Raw genomic sequence first — 18,252 nt, forward strand, 5'->3', positions numbered from 1 at the left:
TAAGAAGGACCCAGAAAGAAAGACAGAGGGAACCCCAAGAACCCAGAAACAGACCAGAAAGGGTGAAGGGTTGGCGGACACGGGTACCGGAACCCGAACTGGTGGAGGCCACTTATCCTCAGCCAGGAACCGGAGGTCGTGGTCAAGATTTGCCACGACCCTCACCAAATCCACCAGAAAGGCACACCAAGCATAGGGTCAGGGAACCCAGAGGAGGTTTGACCACCAAGAGACCCGAGGGAGCCGGCCAAAGGTGGATTCCTGGTGGGAACGGCCAGGAGAAAGAGAGGGAGAAGGGAGCTCAGGACCACGCTCCAGAACTGCCTGGGGGTTAGCCGAGTCCAGGACCTGGTGGACGCAGCACGGCTCGGGTGGTCACTCAAGGCCAGAGTGACTGAGAGAACACTTGTGAGTAAAACCCCTGAAACTGCATCTCACGTCTCTGCCTCTCCTTTCTACAACATAACTACACCCATCATCCACACCTGCTGCCCTGAGGCCATACCCCTCCCGTTGGGGGTTATAACATCATCGCTGCACCCATACCACCGGCCTCAGCGGACTGTTCTGCAGCGGCGGCTTCAAAGCCGCACTCAACGGGTGGCGTAGTCGATCAAATTAACATCTACTGCCTTAGACTGCCACTTAGTTTGACACCCTGGGCACGGACCGGGTCACCGCCACAAGGACTACTACCCCTACCCAGATCCGGCTCCTGGTATCCCCTGAACATGGCCCAGGGGGTGCGTCAACTTTGGCGTAGTCGGCAGGATTACGTGCCCGCAACCACCGGGTACTGCGTGCCTGAAGAAAAGTTCGCATTTACCTCAAAAAGAAGTCTCCCGCCGGTTCCGGAGGGTCCCCGCCATCGGACGCCATCTCGGATCGGTTCCCGCCATTTGCCCGTCATCTGCAGTCTTTTCCCGCCATCTGCAGTGTTTCCCGCCACTGGGAAGCGATTCCCGCCATCTAAGAAGATTTCCCGCCCTGGCAGAGCGGACGCCATTATGGGCGTGCCAGAGGGTGGCAAGAGACCACCTCCCATCGTGGGCCAGGTCGAAGAATGGCCCCAAAAGCGGAGACCGCCCCCACCAGCAGAGACTGCAATGATTGAGATGTCCATCAGTGTGAGAGAACTGCCCCTGGAGCTGACAATCACCAAGTTGCCCCGGAACCACCCTGAATGGGGGCGGAGAGAGAACAAAAGAGAGAAGATGGGAGCAGCTTGGAGGAGTCTAGAGAGAACACACCCGGAGATGGAGGGAGAGTCAGGCAGCACCGACCCTGTGGTCAGGAGCCTGTTGCAGGCCGCCACTCCAGAAGGCCTGCTGGAGATTCTGGCGCAGCTCCCCGGAGATCGGGAGCGTGCACAGACCGCGCTGGAGGGCCTCGCACGGAAGATGGCTCGGGTAAAGCAGGAAGCGCTGGCGGAGTGGAGCAAGGAGATGGCCCAGCAGGCTGGAACCCGCCAGCGAAGCACGCCACCCACGACAAGGAGCATGTCCGCCTCTGAGGAAGGTGCAGGAGGGACGACGGCCGGAGACGACGCCGCGGAGGGAGTTGAAGGAAAGGGAGCAGGTAATGGGGACGACAACACCCCGTGCCCGAGGGTCGCAAGCCTGCCCCAGCTCCCCGTCGCAGAGCCCGAGACCCCACTCACCACTCACGTTGCTGCATCGTCACCGCTCCGAGCTAGGCCTCAAGCGGCAGGAGCCGCGGCCACGCCCCCTGCTACGTCATGCGCCTCGACTCAGAGCGCGGCCAAGCAAGAAGCGCCCCCGGCCTGGTCGCAAGGCCAAGTACCCCCGGGCGCCGCCGTCTTCACAGCGCCCTCTACCTCCATCATGCCACCGGTCTGGTCGCAAGGCCTGGTAGACCCGGGCGCCGCAGCCTTTAAAGCGCCCTTTGTATTCAGACTACCTTCGGCCTGGACGCAAGGCCAGGAGCCCCTGGGCACCGCAAACACCACAGCGCCCTCTGCCTCCACAGCACCCCGTCTGGGCGAAGACCGCTCCGCACAAAACACCACCCAGGACGGGCTGCTCTTCGTGTGGCCACCTGAATATATTCACCCTCGATTCCGGAGGGAACGGCCTCTGGATGAGCCTCTAATTCCGGCTCCTGCGCCCGCCAAACTCGATCCGCTTCCGTTGGAGGACGCCCAATTTGAGTGGGACCCTACCGGTGAGCACCTGATGGGATTCACCGAGGAGACCCGGGCAGCCGCAGCCCAGCATACGGAGTGCTGCCGGCAACAATTGGAGGTATTTGCTAAGGAGCGACGAGAGAGGCGGGTCCGCGAGGAGCGGCTCCAAGTCCAGAGCGCCGAGCAAAAGCGCCGGGCCCGCAGAAACCCCCGTACTGCCCACGGTCCCCGTGCCAGCGGGACTGTAATAAAATTCCAAATGGAGCACGGGTGGGGTTTTATACGGGACCACAGAACCCCCGGCGACGTCTTTGTCACCCGCAGAGACGTAGAAAGCCATCTGCCGGAGGGACACAGAGGTCGTGACCTTTACCTGGGAGATGAGGTCACCTTCACCCGGCACCAGTGTGCCAAAGGACCCTATGCCCTTCATGTACATCACCTGACTGAGGAGGAGCTGCGGTGTGAGGAGGAACAAGAGGACCCGGACGGGTCTGAAGATTACCCTCAGGCAGGAGCAGGAGGACGTCGCCACTGATGTACAGTAGGAGCACTGTAAATAGTTACCCGTGAAGGTACAATAACTGTTGCCAGTAAGATATAGTCCCCGTTGGGACCAGTGAACTGTTCCAGTGTGTCCCATCTCCCCACAGGCTGAGGACTGTGAGCAGCCATCCCTTTTCCCCACTGGCCGAGGACTGAGAGCGGCCATATCCCTTGTAAATAGTTGCGCTTCTTAAAGCGCCCCCTACTGGTTTTATAGGAAACTGTTTTTTCTACCAGAGACTGTGGCACTTACCTGGTCACAATTTGCACAAGTGGCCAGAGGTCAAAAATTTTTTATATGAAAAGTTTTATTATGATGAAAGAGTTAATATTATTTTATGATGTGTCCGTAACATTTTAAAAGAGAAGTACCTCCCATAAAGGGATGATTGAGGGTTACTGTTTATATATTTTATATGTAGTGCACTTTAAAAAGCTTGTATGTTTTATGTTTTTGCTCTTTTACAGCCCGAGGACGTGCTGTGATTTACCAGGGGGGAATGTAGCACCCTGAGGATTCGGCTGCTACAGGGGTATTACACCTCAAGCCAGAGGTGTGGTATTCCACTCCCGGGTAAGGATGGAGTGTGGAACTGAGCTTAGTAGGCTGCATGCACTACATACATCCCATTTCCGGGGGACAGAACTACGGTACTCCCACCAAGTAAATGTGCAGGTACGACAGCGTCTGTCCCTGGCTGGAGTGGGAGGGGGGTGGAACATCCCAGTAGTGTAGGGGCAGATAGGGGGAGTACTCTGGGTAAAGCTAGGAGCTCATTGGGTGCTAGTCACCTGGGCTCACACATAGAGGGAGGTATATAAGGTGGGCACCATCTTAGGACAGGGTCTTTTTAGCAGGGGAGCTCAGCCAGGAGGGCTGACAGGGAGCTGTGGCTCCGGCTGGGCCCAGCTCCAGAGCAAGGCCTGCAGAGAGAGGAATAAGAAGGACCCAGAGAGAAAGACAGAGGGAACCCCAGAAACAGACCAGAAAGGGTGAAGGGTTGGCGGACACGGGTACCGGAACCCGAACTGGTGGAGGCCACTTATCCTCAGCCAGGAACCGGAGGTCGTGGTCAAGATTTGCCACGACCCTCACCAAATCCACCAGAAAGGCACACCAAGCATAGGGTCAGGGAACCCAGAGGAGGTTTGACCACCAAGAGACCCGAGGGAGCCGGCCAAAGGTGGATTCCTGGTGGGAACGGCCAGGAGAAAGAGAGGGAGAAGGGAGCTCAGGACCACGCTCCAGAACTGCCTGGGGGTTAGCCGAGTCCAGGACCTGGTGGACGCAGCACGGCTCGGGTGGTCACTCAAGGCCAGAGTGACTGAGAGAACACTTGTGAGTAAAACCCCTGAAACTGCATCTCACGTCTCTGCCTCTCCTTTCTACAACATAACTACACCCATCATCCACACCTGCTGCCCTGAGGCCATACCCCTCCCGTTGGGGGTTATAACATCATCGCTGCACCCATACCACCGGCCTCAGCGGACTGTTCTGCAGCGGCGGCTTCAAAGCCGCACTCAACGGGTGGCGTAGTCGATCAAATTAACATCTACTGCCTTAGACTGCCACTTAGTTTGACACCCTGGGCACGGACCGGGTCACCGCCACAAGGACTACTACCCCTACCCAGATCCGGCTCCGGGTATCCCCTGAACATGGCCCAGGGGGTGCGTCATGTGTACATAGAGAGAGACCTGTCAGTCATGGGAAGCAGGGCGTGGGGAATCCGCCAGAAAATGCATCAGACTAGTCAGCTGGGACGTACAGTCTACTGCCGGCTTTTCAAAGTATGTGTATTCTGAAACTCCGCAGTGTTTCAGAGTAAGGCTCATTCACACGTTCAGTATTTGGTCAGTATTTACATCAGTATTTGTAAGCCAAAACCAGGAGTCCAACAATCAGAGGACAAGTATAATAGAAACACGTCACCACTTCTGTATTTATCACCCACTTCTGGTTTTGGCTTACAAATACTGCGGTAAAATACTGACCAAATACTGATAGTGTGACTGTGGCCTAAGACATACATGGCTGCAATCGCGCAGCCAGGCTCTGGTTCACGCTGACTGTATTTTGGGCGGCATAAATATGGTAACAGGTTCCTTTTTAAATAAAACAAACTAAAATGACATCTTTTCCCAAGGTGAGAATATGGGAAATTCCAGATGGCGGACTCAAGAAGAACATGACTGAAGCAGTATTGGAGCTGTACGGACACAGTCGCAGAGTGGGACTCGTAGAATGGCACCCTACTGCTAACAATATACTGTTCAGCGCCGGGTATGACTACAAGGTCAGTAATGTCTGTCTATAATTTTTTTTTTCTTTTTATTTCAGATAAATTTGAAGAAAGTGGGCACCATTGTGGCATTTTTTTTACCTAAATGCATGTAAAAATAATTTTTATGATTGGGTTGCATTAAAAATGTTGCACGGTTTTCCATCTATAGTCTGTTTTTCCCTGCTCATAGTTGGTTGCAGAATAAGTTATGTAACAATCTGTCACTGAACTCCTTCTGAGGGTTTGCAAGGGTCCACTTACATGGACCAACCGGTGGCACTAAATGACTGCCGATCAGTATTGGTAAACCTCTACCCATCAGTAGTCTATATACACAGGCAGACCGCAGAAAAGAAGGCACTGAGCGAATTGTAATAGATCATTCGGTGCGCAGAGGCTGCCATGGTCCTGTTCACACGCTCATTCATGTTAATCTTTCAGCGTAAATGCAATCTTACTTTTTCCTGTCCATTTCTGAGCTCATCTGTGTTGATATATGACTGAAGACCACATCAACGTTGAGCTGAACTTTGTGCACAGCTTAGAGAAGCTCAGAAAAAGGTAAAGAAGTTAACATTTTTCATGAAACTTAAATGAGAAAATGATTTTCACCCCCAAAATACATGCATTTAAGTAACAAAAACAAAGTTCCCAAATGTGTCCATACCCATTAATCAGCTGCTAAAAACATGATTTGAGAGGGAGCTTTGTTTAGTATGGCATCCGATATTCACAAGGGGCAAATTTGCCTTAAGCAGAATGTCAGTCCATTTTGTCAGAATTTAGGTTCTGAATCCTGAACGTGTGAACATGACCTTAGGGGCCCCCATACATATTAAGCAAAGTTGGCCAAACCCACCAATTTTGGCAATACTGGACAATTATGTTATGTGTTTGAGGGCCTGAATACCCCCCATGATATGGCGGGATGAGAAGAATCAGGTATGTTCAATTTCAACCCCCCTTTGTTCTTATGAAAGGTAACTTGCCACCAGTGGTATCTGGCAGAAACTTACTCCATTTGTATGCTCTGCTGAACTGAGTGTGCATGTGTTTGTGGGAGTCTGGAGGAATATCTAGCAATCAAATAATCTTTTAGGTATTGGCTTTTGAAGGTTTATGAGCACCTTTAGGGTATGTTGACACATGGTGGATACGCGGCAGATTTCCTGTCTGGATTGGATTACAAAATCCACGGTGTATTTCAGTAGCAGCAAAAATCTACAGCATTTCAATTATGTTGTAGATTTTCATCACCCATATTACCCTTTGCAATGCATATGATGAAATCAGGGAACATATGCTGCAGATTCTGCAACAAATCTGATGAAAGACATTCAGACTTTATTGTAGATATTGTGCAGATCTGTAGAAGAATCTGCAGCAAAAAATTTGTACTTGTTCACATAAACATATGGCCCAATTAAAGGGATTTAGTCACTGTGTTTTTGCTACCTCATCTGAGAGCAGCATGATGTAGAGGCAGAGAGCCTGATTCCAGCAATGTGTCACTTACTTTATTGGGTGCTGCAGTTTTGATTAAAAATAGTTTTATCTTCTGCAGATCTAGCAGTTCTCTGAATGCTGAGCTCTGTATAACCCCGGCCACACCACTGATTGGCAGCTTTTCAGCTTACACTGTGCATAGGCAGAAATATGCTAATCATTGGTGGGGGCGTGGTTGGACTACCTGGCAGCAGGATTACTATTCCTCTAGTGATAATCTCCTGCTGATAAAACAGTGATTTTATGAAAATTACACCAAGCAGCCCAGTAAGTGACACCGCACTAAAGCTACAGCCTCTTTGACTACATTATGCTACTTCCAGATTAAGTAGCAAAAATCTGATAAGATTCCCTTGAAGACGTTTTGTATGACAGTCTTAATTAATACAGCGCTGGTGTAAGATGCACCTAATTCACTAAGAGGCATACACCTTCCTCAAATAAAATGCTGACGTACAATTCTGGCATAATTTACTCAAGTGGCGTAAATAATGATAACCTTGCCGGGCGGGCTTCACCACATCCTGTCCTACCCACTTTGATGGATCTGGCCAACATTGGTGTAAAAATGATGAAAGATGTAAAATTTTTGCGCAACTTTGAGTTGTGCAAAATTTTTAGCCAAATTTTTGAACGAATTCTGTCTGGCAAGATCAACCTTGATGAATTGGTGCCTTAGAGCTTAGTGTTGTTAGGGGCTGAATAGAGATGAGCGGATTTGTGGTAGTCGGGTCCATGGGTCCATCAGGCTGGTCAGCAGTCTCTGGTCGAGAGGCTCGTGAATCCCTTATCTTCCAGGACCCCCAGGTTGGCTTTTGATTAGCTGAGCTGACATTACGTAATCAACGCGGCGTGACACACCGAGGACATGGCGCCAGCCCGGCTAATCAAAGCCGTGCCATTGATCCCTCAAAGGTAAGAGATTTGCAGGGCTCCCGTTCAGCCGTAACAGAGCACTGAAATGGCCGATGGATCAGAGTGCCGTGAATTGTTCCTGCCATCAGTAGTGATGACTATTCTGTTTTCTTGATGATGAACAGAATGATTGTGTAAGCATTACTGTCTATTCAGATACTGATATGGAACCTGGAAGAAGGGGAAGCAGTGAAGATGATAGACTGTCACACAGACGTTATCCTCTGTATGTCATTTAATACGGATGGAAGTCTACTGGCCACAACCTGCAAGGACAAGAAACTGCGCGTGCTGGAACCTCGCTCCGGACGGGTGCTGCAGGTAATTAAAGAATATAACTTTATTATCCCTATTCATCCACTAAACTATATAGTAACCCATGTCATAGGCTTTATTACAGTTATATGGGCACTAAATACGGTGACAAAATATGCACCACTATCCTCACCCCTAATTTTAAATCTACCCATCATGTACCTTTGCTACAATAAGGCTGAACTGACACATCTGAGTTTGATACAGACAGCACGTGGATTAATATTTATTATTATAGCGCCATTTATTCCAAGGCTCTTTCCATGTGAAAAGGGGTATACATAATAAAAAACAAGTACAATAATCTTAGACAATAGAAGTCACCGACTGGTACTGGAGGAGAGAGGACCCTGCCTGCGATGGATTGGATACAACAAGGGTGACATCTGTGTGCTGTCCATTCACGTCATGGTCCCATTCATTGACATGGGAGTTTGGTCAATAATTGGACCACACTTGGGCATGTGAAATGGGCCGTAGTCTGCAATGTACAGTGTGATTCATTAAAAAAAAACAGCGCACATATGTGGAAGTCGGACATGTGAATGAGCCCTTATTCATGTCAGTGTCTCATGTTTTTCCACTAAAGGTACACTGGCCCATAATAATGTATGAGGCTATTCACATGACAGCTGTTTTTTTTGTGACAGCTGGCCAATGGTAATTTAAAAAGGTCTATGACATCACATGATTAAAAACAAACTAGCTGAAACCTTCTAAGTTCTATGTAAGAACAGGAAGTCTATTTTCCTCGCATGAGTCATCATTAGAACTACAATTTTACTCACTGCAAATTCCCTGGCAGCCCAGCTCCACCTCCTCTGCTCACCCCCCTGCCGGGGACTTTGTAGTGATGTAGGATTGTAGTTCTAATGATGACTCATGCTGGTAAAAGAGACTTCCTGTTCTTACATAGAGCTTAGAAGGATTCAGCTAGTTTGTATTTAATCATGTGATGTCATAGAACTAATGGAAAAGAGACAAATTAATTTGATAGAAAGAAAAAATGACCAACTGTGCTATATAATATGATTGCAACATATTAATAGGATGAAAACTTTGAAGGGAGGAGAACTTCTTTAAAAAAAAACAAAACAGCCATGCCCCCCTCTGGTCCATTTTGCAGACTGGACTCACCCAGTCAATTTAAAAGGATCAGTTAAAAAATGGACATCACAAGAATGCATCAGTGAATTGTCCGTTTTTTTACTGGTTGTTTTTGGAATGTTTGCTAGGAGAAGCTTGGGAATTCTGCATCAGATTACATTGTATATGAGAAAAATCAGCCCTCAAATTGTATAAACTGACACACTGACCGAAAGCAGATTCAGCCCACTGATTAAAATTTTTTTTTATGGATGCGAAAAACATCAATGACATGTGAAATTAAAATCTCTAAACTGCTGGAGAGCTAGACACTTGTCTTGGTGAGTGATGATATGTCTGTGAATAAAAAATGTCCCCTTGTTCTCATTATCAGTGGGGATGCAACTGATCGGACCGCACCAATCACCCGGTACCTCTGCACAAATAGCTTTACCATTTACAGTACACCTCCTCTTTATCTATCTTACTCTTCATTATTTGGAGCAACAAACAGGCCTGCGGATGCCAAAATACTAAGATGTGCATGCGTCCTATAGATAGATCTAACAATACTGGGTCACAAAATTTAATTTGTCTGTATCTGTGGCTGACCCACCATTATCTGGCCAGGTAATTGAGCCACAGTAATCCGACTTTTGGAATATATTAGAAAGGATTAAAGGGGTTTTCCGGACTCAGAAGAAAAGTCTGCAGTAACTGTAGACTGCAGTATCATGACTGTCTTCCCTGCTCGAGTGGGCGGTCACATTACCGCATGTGTGGTCACGTGACAACTAGACTCTCCTGGCTATTCTCAATGAAAGAGAATTGAGAGAAGTGCAAGAACCTAGTCTGCACGTGACCACCCACCCAAATAGGCAATACAGGGAAATTGTGACAATGTGCACGTTGCACAGTCACAATTCGACAGTCTTGGTCATAGAATGGTTTCAGACTTTTCTTTTCAGCCTGGACAACCCCTTTAAAGCAGGTAAACATTTTGAAGTATAGGTCATCTTCTAGGAGTGACATTTTATTAATTGTTACATAAAAACTTTCTATATTCAAGTTAATTTTATTCAATGTTTTGGGCTTGAAACCTCCAATTCTAGGGCACCAAATGCAGAACTTCATAGAATTCTCTTCATTCTCTTGTCTTTCTTTTATTAGGCAGCAAACTGCAAGAACCACAGGGTGACACGTGTTGTTTTCCTGGGAGACATGAAACGTCTGCTAACAACAGGCGTCTCCAGGTGGAATACGAGACAGATAGCATTGTGGGACCAGGTGAGGAGAATTGTGATGCCACAACAAGCTGCGTTCTCTGACATTACTACAATATGCGCTCTGTATAAGTCCATGTAAGATCGATTTTGAAATCGGACAAATCATTCTCTTTAAATTTAAAATGGCTGACCTCTGCTGAAAAGTTGTAACTTTCTGCAAATACATTTTGTCATTTATCTACCAGTTTAGTCTGGTATGGATGATCCTAATCTGTATATATAGTCAACTTAAAGGAGTTGTCCAAAAGTGTAAAAAAAAAAAGTGTTACAATTATTAATAATCACGTTAAGTGTACCTGTCAAGATTAACTGACACAGATAGGAAAGGACCCCAATGCAAGAACAATATATGGGCCCTTTGCAGCCAATAACTCATCATGATGCAGAGTTCCACCTACTTTTGAGGTGGAAATATGCCCCCTTATCTGTTGGGCCCTGTGCGGCTGCCCAGGTTGCACCAATGATATGTCCGCCCTTGCCTGTCGCTACAGCTATCTTTTTAGAATAATCTCTCATGTATACACGAGAAATAACACTGTATCTGGTTATTATATGACTGGTATTCCACATTTTTCAGCAGTTTTCCCCTCTACTGGCACTATCTACAATTTTCTCCGACTTAGTGGGTGGAGACTCGCTGCTATACGCAGCACATAAGAGGCATGAAGGATTACTGCTCTTCTTTCAGCAGAACTGAGCTGTGCGGTTGTGAATCCAGCTCTGGAGTATGCTAAAAGAGTTCCTTGATGATGAATGAAAATTATGGTCCATATCTCTGGAGCCATATAATATAAAAAAAATGCTCAGGGGAGCAGTGGTAATAAAATAAGATTAAACACGAATCCCTTTTACTCTGACAACAGGTCCTCTTTAACAGGTGTTTTTTTTTTCATTTTAGCATAATCTTTATGTAAAACATGTTTATTTGAAATCTTGGACAACCCTTTATCTCCAGTATATAATTCTTTTTTACCAATAACTTTGCCAATCGGTAAAAGATATGGTACAATTTTGTAACCTCTGTATTCAGGAGGACTTGTCAATGCCAATGGTTGAAGAGGAAATAGATGGCCTTTCTGGGATGCTCTTTCCGTTTTACGACATGGACACGCACATGTTGTATCTTGCTGGAAAGGTAAGCTCTCACCATATTAGTTACCTCCTCTCATGCAGCCCAATCTGCAAATCATTACCAGCAGTTACTGCCCGCAGAATCATATTTCTTCAATGAGTTGTCCACCTTTTAGGGACAATTTTTTCTTAATTAAATGCATGTATTTTTGGCTAAAACTTTTTAATTGGGTTTCATAAAAAAATTTGCACCACTTGCCTTCTATTACATTGTCTCTTGCTGGCTGCAAGAATGGTTTAACTGGGAATCCCATCAGTGAGCACATTCTGACGGTCTTGAGAAAGAGAGTCTAATGCCTTTATTTGCCTATTTCTGAGATCTTCTCAACACATTTATGACCACAAGTGAATTTGCAAAGAAACAGAGAGCTTATAAAAGCAAGACAAAATTTGGAATGAAAGCGAATTGCAAAAATTATTTTAGCCCCAAATACATTCATATAAGTTTAAAAAATTGACCTCAGAGATGGACAAGCCCTTTAAACATTCTGATGACACACTTTTACACCATTATCAAAAAAGTTCTGAATTTTCTACCGTGACCCAGAATTTGCTTAACAGACCCTTTTATTTCTTTGGATTAAGAACAGCACTGGCTTCCTTTTAGGAGACCTCATAGTATTTACTATCTTCCTTTTTTCTTATCTAAGGGAGACGGGAACATACGATATTATGAAATAACTTTGGAAAAACCTTTCCTGACGTACCTGATGGAATTCCGTTCTGCCGCACCACAGAAAGGCCTTGGTGAGATACAAACCCGTAATATGTGTAGGGAGCAGACGTGCTTATTATGGTGGAAACTACGACAAATATCATGTAAAAACTAACCTACCTGGACAATCCTCTTCACAATAGGATATTTTTTTTAATAGGGGTGATGCCAAAACATGGACTGGATGTGTCAGCATGTGAGATATTCCGCTTTTACAAGCTCATCACTTTGAAGAACCTAATAGAACCTATATCTATGATCGTTCCAAGAAGGGTAAGATTGTAAAACATGTAGCTGTGCTACAAACAAACTAATCTAGACAATTGCCATCACATAAAATAATATATATATATTTATTCTTTTTTATAGTCAGAAACTTATCAGGAGGACATTTATCCTATGACACCAGGACTAGAACCTGCACTAAGTTCTAACGAGTGGCTGAGCGGCATCAACAGAGGTGAACATAGTATAGGGCTCAGTTACAGAAATGGACGTATGGGCATTATTTACAGACCACATAAACTTTTTCAGCCAGTTTTATATATTTGTGTACTGTATTATTAAGGGTTGTAAATACACGTTACTCAAATCACTTCCTGGAGAAACAGCGCTATTAAAGGGAACCTGTCGCTTAATTCATGCTGCCCAAACTGCAAGAAGCATCAGTCAGCCTGACTGCATGAATGCAAGCAGGTATATTTTTCTCTGAACCACTGTTGCAGTTCAAAGAAGTTATACTGTACTTTAAAGATTTGTCTAGAGACCAGACTAGTCTGGAGACGCCCAAGTTGACTCCTCCCAGCGCTGCTGCAGGTGATTGACAGGTTTCTCCCATAGCAGGAGACTTATCAATTACCTAAAGCGGTGCTGGGAAAAGCTAGCCAGCAGCTGCACCCAACTAGTCTGGTCTCTTCTTATGGTGACCAGCAGTTATCTATAAAGTTACGAGAAAAACATACCTTGCTGCACGATTGATGCTGCCCGCAGTTTGGGCAATATGAATCAGGAGACAGGTTCTCATTAAGGGAAAAATCACATTTATGTGCAAGTCCCGAACAATGGCGATATACCTTACCCATTTTGTGGAAGTTAATTTTTGATTCTAGGAATACTCCTTTATCACCTATCCATATATTAGGAGATAACTTACTGATGACACCTAGAGATCGCAGGAATGGAGTCTCGTCTTGGATGCGGCTGTGCATGCATTGTCTATGGGACTGTCAAAGAAAGCTGAGCATAGACACTTGCCTCTGTTTGGCAGTCCTATAGAAAAAGAATGGAGTGAAGATCGAGCATGTGCACCTCCGCTCCAACAAAGACGGGGTTCTCAGGATCCAGAGCCCCATTTTAAGGATCAAAAGAGGTCCCAGCTGTCGGGCCCCCATGATCAGTCACATGCCCTTTCTAACAGTGGGGATAACTTTTTTATTCTGGGAATATCTCTTTAATGAATGCATAAATTAATGCTGCACGTGAATCATGTCTGGTGCTAAAGACTTGCATTTTAAATGTACTTACCTCGATCAATGTGAACCAGGGTCCTGTTCTCAATGTAAGAGTCTAGGATGCTTATATATTTATTAATATAGGCTGCGAGTAATCAAACCATTTTCAATAGATCCTGTGCTGAGAAGTCTGAAAGAGGGGTACCGGAAAGAGTCCAAGGTTACATTTAAAGCACCAGTGAAAGATAAGAAGAGTTTGGTGGTAAATGGCATTGATCTACTAGAAAATGTGCCTCCTCGAACTGAAAATGAAGTAAGTGAATTAATTTCTAGACTATGATTTAACATTTCCCCCTAGTTATACAGAAGCAAGAGAGATGGGGATAAATTGCTGACAATTTTACTATTGTATTTTCATGTATTAGTAAATTGGCTACATTAATGTTTTACACATACTCGTAAAGATTATACCTAAAGACGCCAACTTCTTCAAGAAGGAACTATAAACAGTGGTGTGAAAAAGTGTTTGCCCCCTTCCTTATTTCTTATTCTTTTACATGTTTGTCACACTTGAATGTTTCAGATCACAAAACCAATTTAAAGGGAATCTGTCACCCCCTAAGAGATATAAGACCTCTACTATGGGCATACAGGTTATAGAAAAGTAAATCTATACGTACCTGTATGGCCCGTAGTAGAGGTCTGATGACAGAGAAAAGTGTTTTCATAAACTCTGTTTTGCACAGGCTTGGCATCCCCCGGACACCAAGAAATCCCCGCCTATCTATTTATTATTCCCGTAAATCCCGGCCTATATGGTTAGTTACCATTTCGGCCCCCCCTGTGACGTGCACTGTGCTCCCTGACTGCCCGAGCATGCGCAAAGCGCCGCTCACATAGAGCTCACATAGAGTGCGCTTTCCTTCCTCCCGGCCCAGCGTAATAGATTCCTGCGGCGCAGTGCACAGAGACTGAGCCGGGATGAAGCAAAAAATATGGTAACTAAGCATATAGGTGGGGATTTAAGGGAATAATAAATAGATAGACGGGGATTTGTTGGCGTCCGGGGGATGCCAGGCCTGAGCAAAAGTTTATAAAAAACACTTTTCTCTGCAATCAAACCACTACTATGGGCCATACAAGTAAGTACAGATTTACTTTTCTATAACCTGTATGCCCATAGTAGAGGTCTCATATCTCCCAGGGGGTGACAGATTCCCTTTAAATATTAGACAAAGATAACACAAGTAAACACAAAATGCAGTTTTTAAATTAAGGTCTTTATTATCAAGGGAAAAAGAAATCCAAACCTACAGGGCCCTATGTGAAAAAGTGATCCCCCCCCACCCCCCTTAAAACAAAATTAACTGTGGTTTATCACATCTTTGAGTTCAATTTCCCTAGCCACACACAGGCCTGATTACTGCCACGCCTCTTCTCAGTTAAGAAATCACTTAAATAGCACCTACCTGTCACGCCAGGTGTGAGTGCAACACAGAGGAGAAAGGGAAAGGGAGCCCAGACACTAGGGAAAGGAGGAAGAGGTGACCTCCTAATCTGGACTAGTGTCACACTGTCTCCCCCTATACAGTCTCCACAGCTGTCACCGATCAAGTGCCTCGCCCTAGTATCCCTGGCGTAAGGCTAAAGCTGGGGGTGGAGGGAGATGAGCACTAGTCAACCTCAGCTAGAACTCTAAAGACAAAAGGGGAAGACAGGATGACGCTAGTCCAGATTAGTAGGCACATCTTTCCTTAATGTCTGGGCTCCCTTTCCCCTCTGTGTTGCACTCACACCTGGCGTCACATTATAACCGGCCACGCCCACCTAGACACACCAGGTATAAATACACCCAGACTAAAGGGAGGTAGTGGCTGGGTCCTAAACACAGCTTCCTATCTAGGTAGCTGTCTGCATTGCCAAACGTGGAGACCTCCTGCAAACCACAGCAGGGCAACTGTCTGTCACCTCTGACATACCCGTGACACTACCTGACAAAGTGAAGTAGACCAAAAGATCCTCAAAAGATAGATATGCTGCCATCCAAAGAAATCAGGAACAAATGAGAAACAAAGTAATTGAGATCTATGAGTTTGAAAAGGGTTATAAAGCCATTTCTAAAGCTTTGGTACTCCAGCAAACCACGGTGAGAGCCATTATCCTCAAATGGCAAAAACATAGAACAGTGGTAAACCTTCCCAGGGGAGGCTGGCCGACCAAAATTACCCCAAGAGCGCAGAGATGACTCAATCAAAAGGTCACAAAACACCCTACAACAACATCCAAAGAACTGAAGGCCTCACTTGCCTCAGTTAAGATTAGTGTTCATGACTCCACCATAAGAAAGAGACTGGGCAAAAATGGCATGCATGGCAGAGTTCAAAGGCGAAAACCACTGCTGAGCAAAAAGAACATAAAGGCTCGTCTCAGTTTTGCCAGAAAACATCTTGATGATCGCCAAGACTTTTGGGAGAATACTCTGTGGACTGACGAGACAAAAGTTGAACTTTTTGGATGGTGTATGTCCTATTACATTTGGCGAAGAAGTAGCACAGCATTTCAGTAAAAGTAATATCATACCAACAGTAAAATATGGTGGTGGTAGTATGATGGTCTGGGGCTGTTTTGCTGCTTCATGACCTGGAAGACTTGCTGTGGTAAATGGAACCATGAATTTTGCTGTCTACCAAAAAATCCTGAATGAGACTGTCCAGCCATCTGATCGTGACATCAAGCTGTAGCGCACTTGGATTTAGCAGCAGGACAGTGATCCAAAATACACCAGCAAGTCAACCTCTGAATGGCTTAAGAAAAGCAAAATTAAGACTTTGGAGTGGCCTAGTCTAAGTCCTGGCCTTAATCCGATTGAGATGCTGTGGCATGACCTTAAAAAGGCTGTTCATGCTGGGAAACACTGTGGCTGAATTACAACAATTTTGCAAAGATGAGTGGGTCAAAATTCCTCCAGAGTGTTGTAAAAGACTCATTGCCAGTTATTGCAAATGCTTGATTGCAGTTGTTGCTGCTAAGTTATTAGGTTTAGGGGGCAATCATTTTTTCACACAGGGCCCTGTAGGTTTGGATTTGTTTTTCCCTTAGTAATAAAGACCTTCATGTAAATGGCATCATGTGTTTACTTGTGTTATCTTTGTCTTATATTTAAATTTGTTTTGTGATCTGAATTGTGACAAACATGCAAAAGAATAAGAAATCAGGGAGGGGGCAAACACTTGTTCACACCAATGTAGATAAAATGATACCATTATACATTTTGACGGGAATGCTCTTTAATTCTTCACGCTTCCTTCACTAACAAAATTACTACTCGACACATTACATGGAAATAGCATGTATGTGACGTCTTATGCTTTTGATTGTGCTTTTCCCTTACTCTGCAGCTGCTGCGCATGTTCTATCGGCAGCAGGAGGAGATTCGACGTCTGAAGGAACAGATGGCCCAGAGAGACCTCCTCATCCGACAACTGGAACTGGAGCTTAGAAACTTGAGGAATAGCCCGAAAGAGAGCTAGCCACCCTCATCATCGCTACAGATATATTGTATTGTACCAGGAACAGACTTCGCCATATATGAGAGCTCCATGAGGTTTCTGTATATAGACTAACTAGCCCTCCAATGCCTTGCCGAGGCATGTAAAGGATTGTGTATCCAACTGCACTAATTGCACAGATTATCCATATATCCAGCAGGGTTCCTGCATATAACCAAATGGAACTAATTCCTCCTATACTTGCCGTTTAATAGATCCCGACCAGTCTAGATGGGTTATTTTCCAATAACTATATTCACACAAGACACAAGGTTAGAGGGAAGAATAGTGGGAGAAGTAGTTACTTCTTTCCATCTCGTCGTACCAGCTTTGGGGCAAGACCTGAGAAATATATTTATTTATGCAACTAATAACAATGGAGATTGATTCCTCCTTAAAGAAGCAGGGGTTTTTACAAGGCCATAAAGCCATACGAATATTGAGAAATTAAGCACTAGGGAGCTTCTTCCCAAAACTTCTACAGATGCATTCTCCATTCTCATTCTCCCATATCCTGTAGCATTTCCTATTGAACTGCATCCTTTACATCCCCCTTCACACATTCCCATGCTAGTTAGCCCATGTTTCTCACCTCCAGCAGAGCACTATAAATCCGGCGGACCTGACTCTAGCTGGTTGGCCTTTAATTTATTGCTAATCATCACTTTCTATGCAAAAGTGAAATATTTAAAATCATTAACCTTCTAAACAGATCATGGACATTTACTTCAAAGAATGTTCTGTAACTGATGCTGAGAATAAAGGATGAATGCTGATGTGTTTTTTTTTCTTCAAAAATCTAGTGCAATTTCATAAGAAAATGATACGAACAATTTTATGCCATGTTTGTATGGAATTTTTTAGACATTTTAATTAATAGATATTGGAATAATAATACTGTATATACTCAAGTATAAGCCGAGGTACCTAATTTTCCAAAAAAACCTGGGAAAACTTATTGACTAGAGTATAAGCCTAGGGTGGGAAATGCAGCAGCTACTGGTAAATTTCCCCATCCTGGTATGCGTTGCTCCCTCATCCCCAATCCTGGTATGCATGGCCCCCTCATCCCCCAATCCTGGTATGCGTGGCCTCCTCATCCCCCCCAATCCTGGTATGCGTGGCCTCCTCATCCCCCCAATCCTGATATGCGTGGCCTCCTCACCCCCCAATCCTGATATGCGTGGCCCCCTCACCCCCCAATCCTGATATGCGTGGCCCCCTCACCCCCCAATCCTGATATGCGTGGCCCCCTCACCCCCCAATCCTGATATGCGTGGCCTCCTCACCCCCCAATCCTGGTATGCGTGGCCCCCTCA

General features: G+C 45.4%; 1 protein-coding gene across 2 annotated transcripts in view; it reads left to right on the plus strand.

Moving 5' to 3' along the window:
- The window catches only part of CORO2B (coronin 2B), an 89,921-nt gene extending 72,212 nt beyond the window's left edge, over nucleotides 1-17,709 (plus strand). For both annotated transcript variants that reach the window (XM_073653476.1, XM_073653477.1), the window contains 9 exons: nucleotides 4,843-4,992; nucleotides 7,558-7,722; nucleotides 9,973-10,089; nucleotides 11,119-11,223; nucleotides 11,870-11,966; nucleotides 12,095-12,207; nucleotides 12,304-12,394; nucleotides 13,559-13,698; nucleotides 16,784-17,709. In XM_073653476.1, the coding sequence (XP_073509577.1) occupies nucleotides 4,843-4,992; nucleotides 7,558-7,722; nucleotides 9,973-10,089; nucleotides 11,119-11,223; nucleotides 11,870-11,966; nucleotides 12,095-12,207; nucleotides 12,304-12,394; nucleotides 13,559-13,698; nucleotides 16,784-16,915 (1,110 nt within the window). In that variant the 3' untranslated portion in view covers nucleotides 16,916-17,709. The remainder of the gene's footprint in view (nucleotides 1-4,842; nucleotides 4,993-7,557; nucleotides 7,723-9,972; nucleotides 10,090-11,118; nucleotides 11,224-11,869; nucleotides 11,967-12,094; nucleotides 12,208-12,303; nucleotides 12,395-13,558; nucleotides 13,699-16,783) is intronic.
- The last annotated feature ends 543 nt before the right edge of the window (nucleotides 17,710-18,252 follow it).

Source organism: Phyllobates terribilis, unplaced genomic scaffold (assembly GCF_046119375.1).
Source record: "Phyllobates terribilis strain yellow unplaced genomic scaffold, ASM4611937v1 Scaffold_11__3_contigs__length_659146591, whole genome shotgun sequence".
Taxonomy (NCBI): domain Eukaryota; kingdom Metazoa; phylum Chordata; class Amphibia; order Anura; family Dendrobatidae; genus Phyllobates; species Phyllobates terribilis.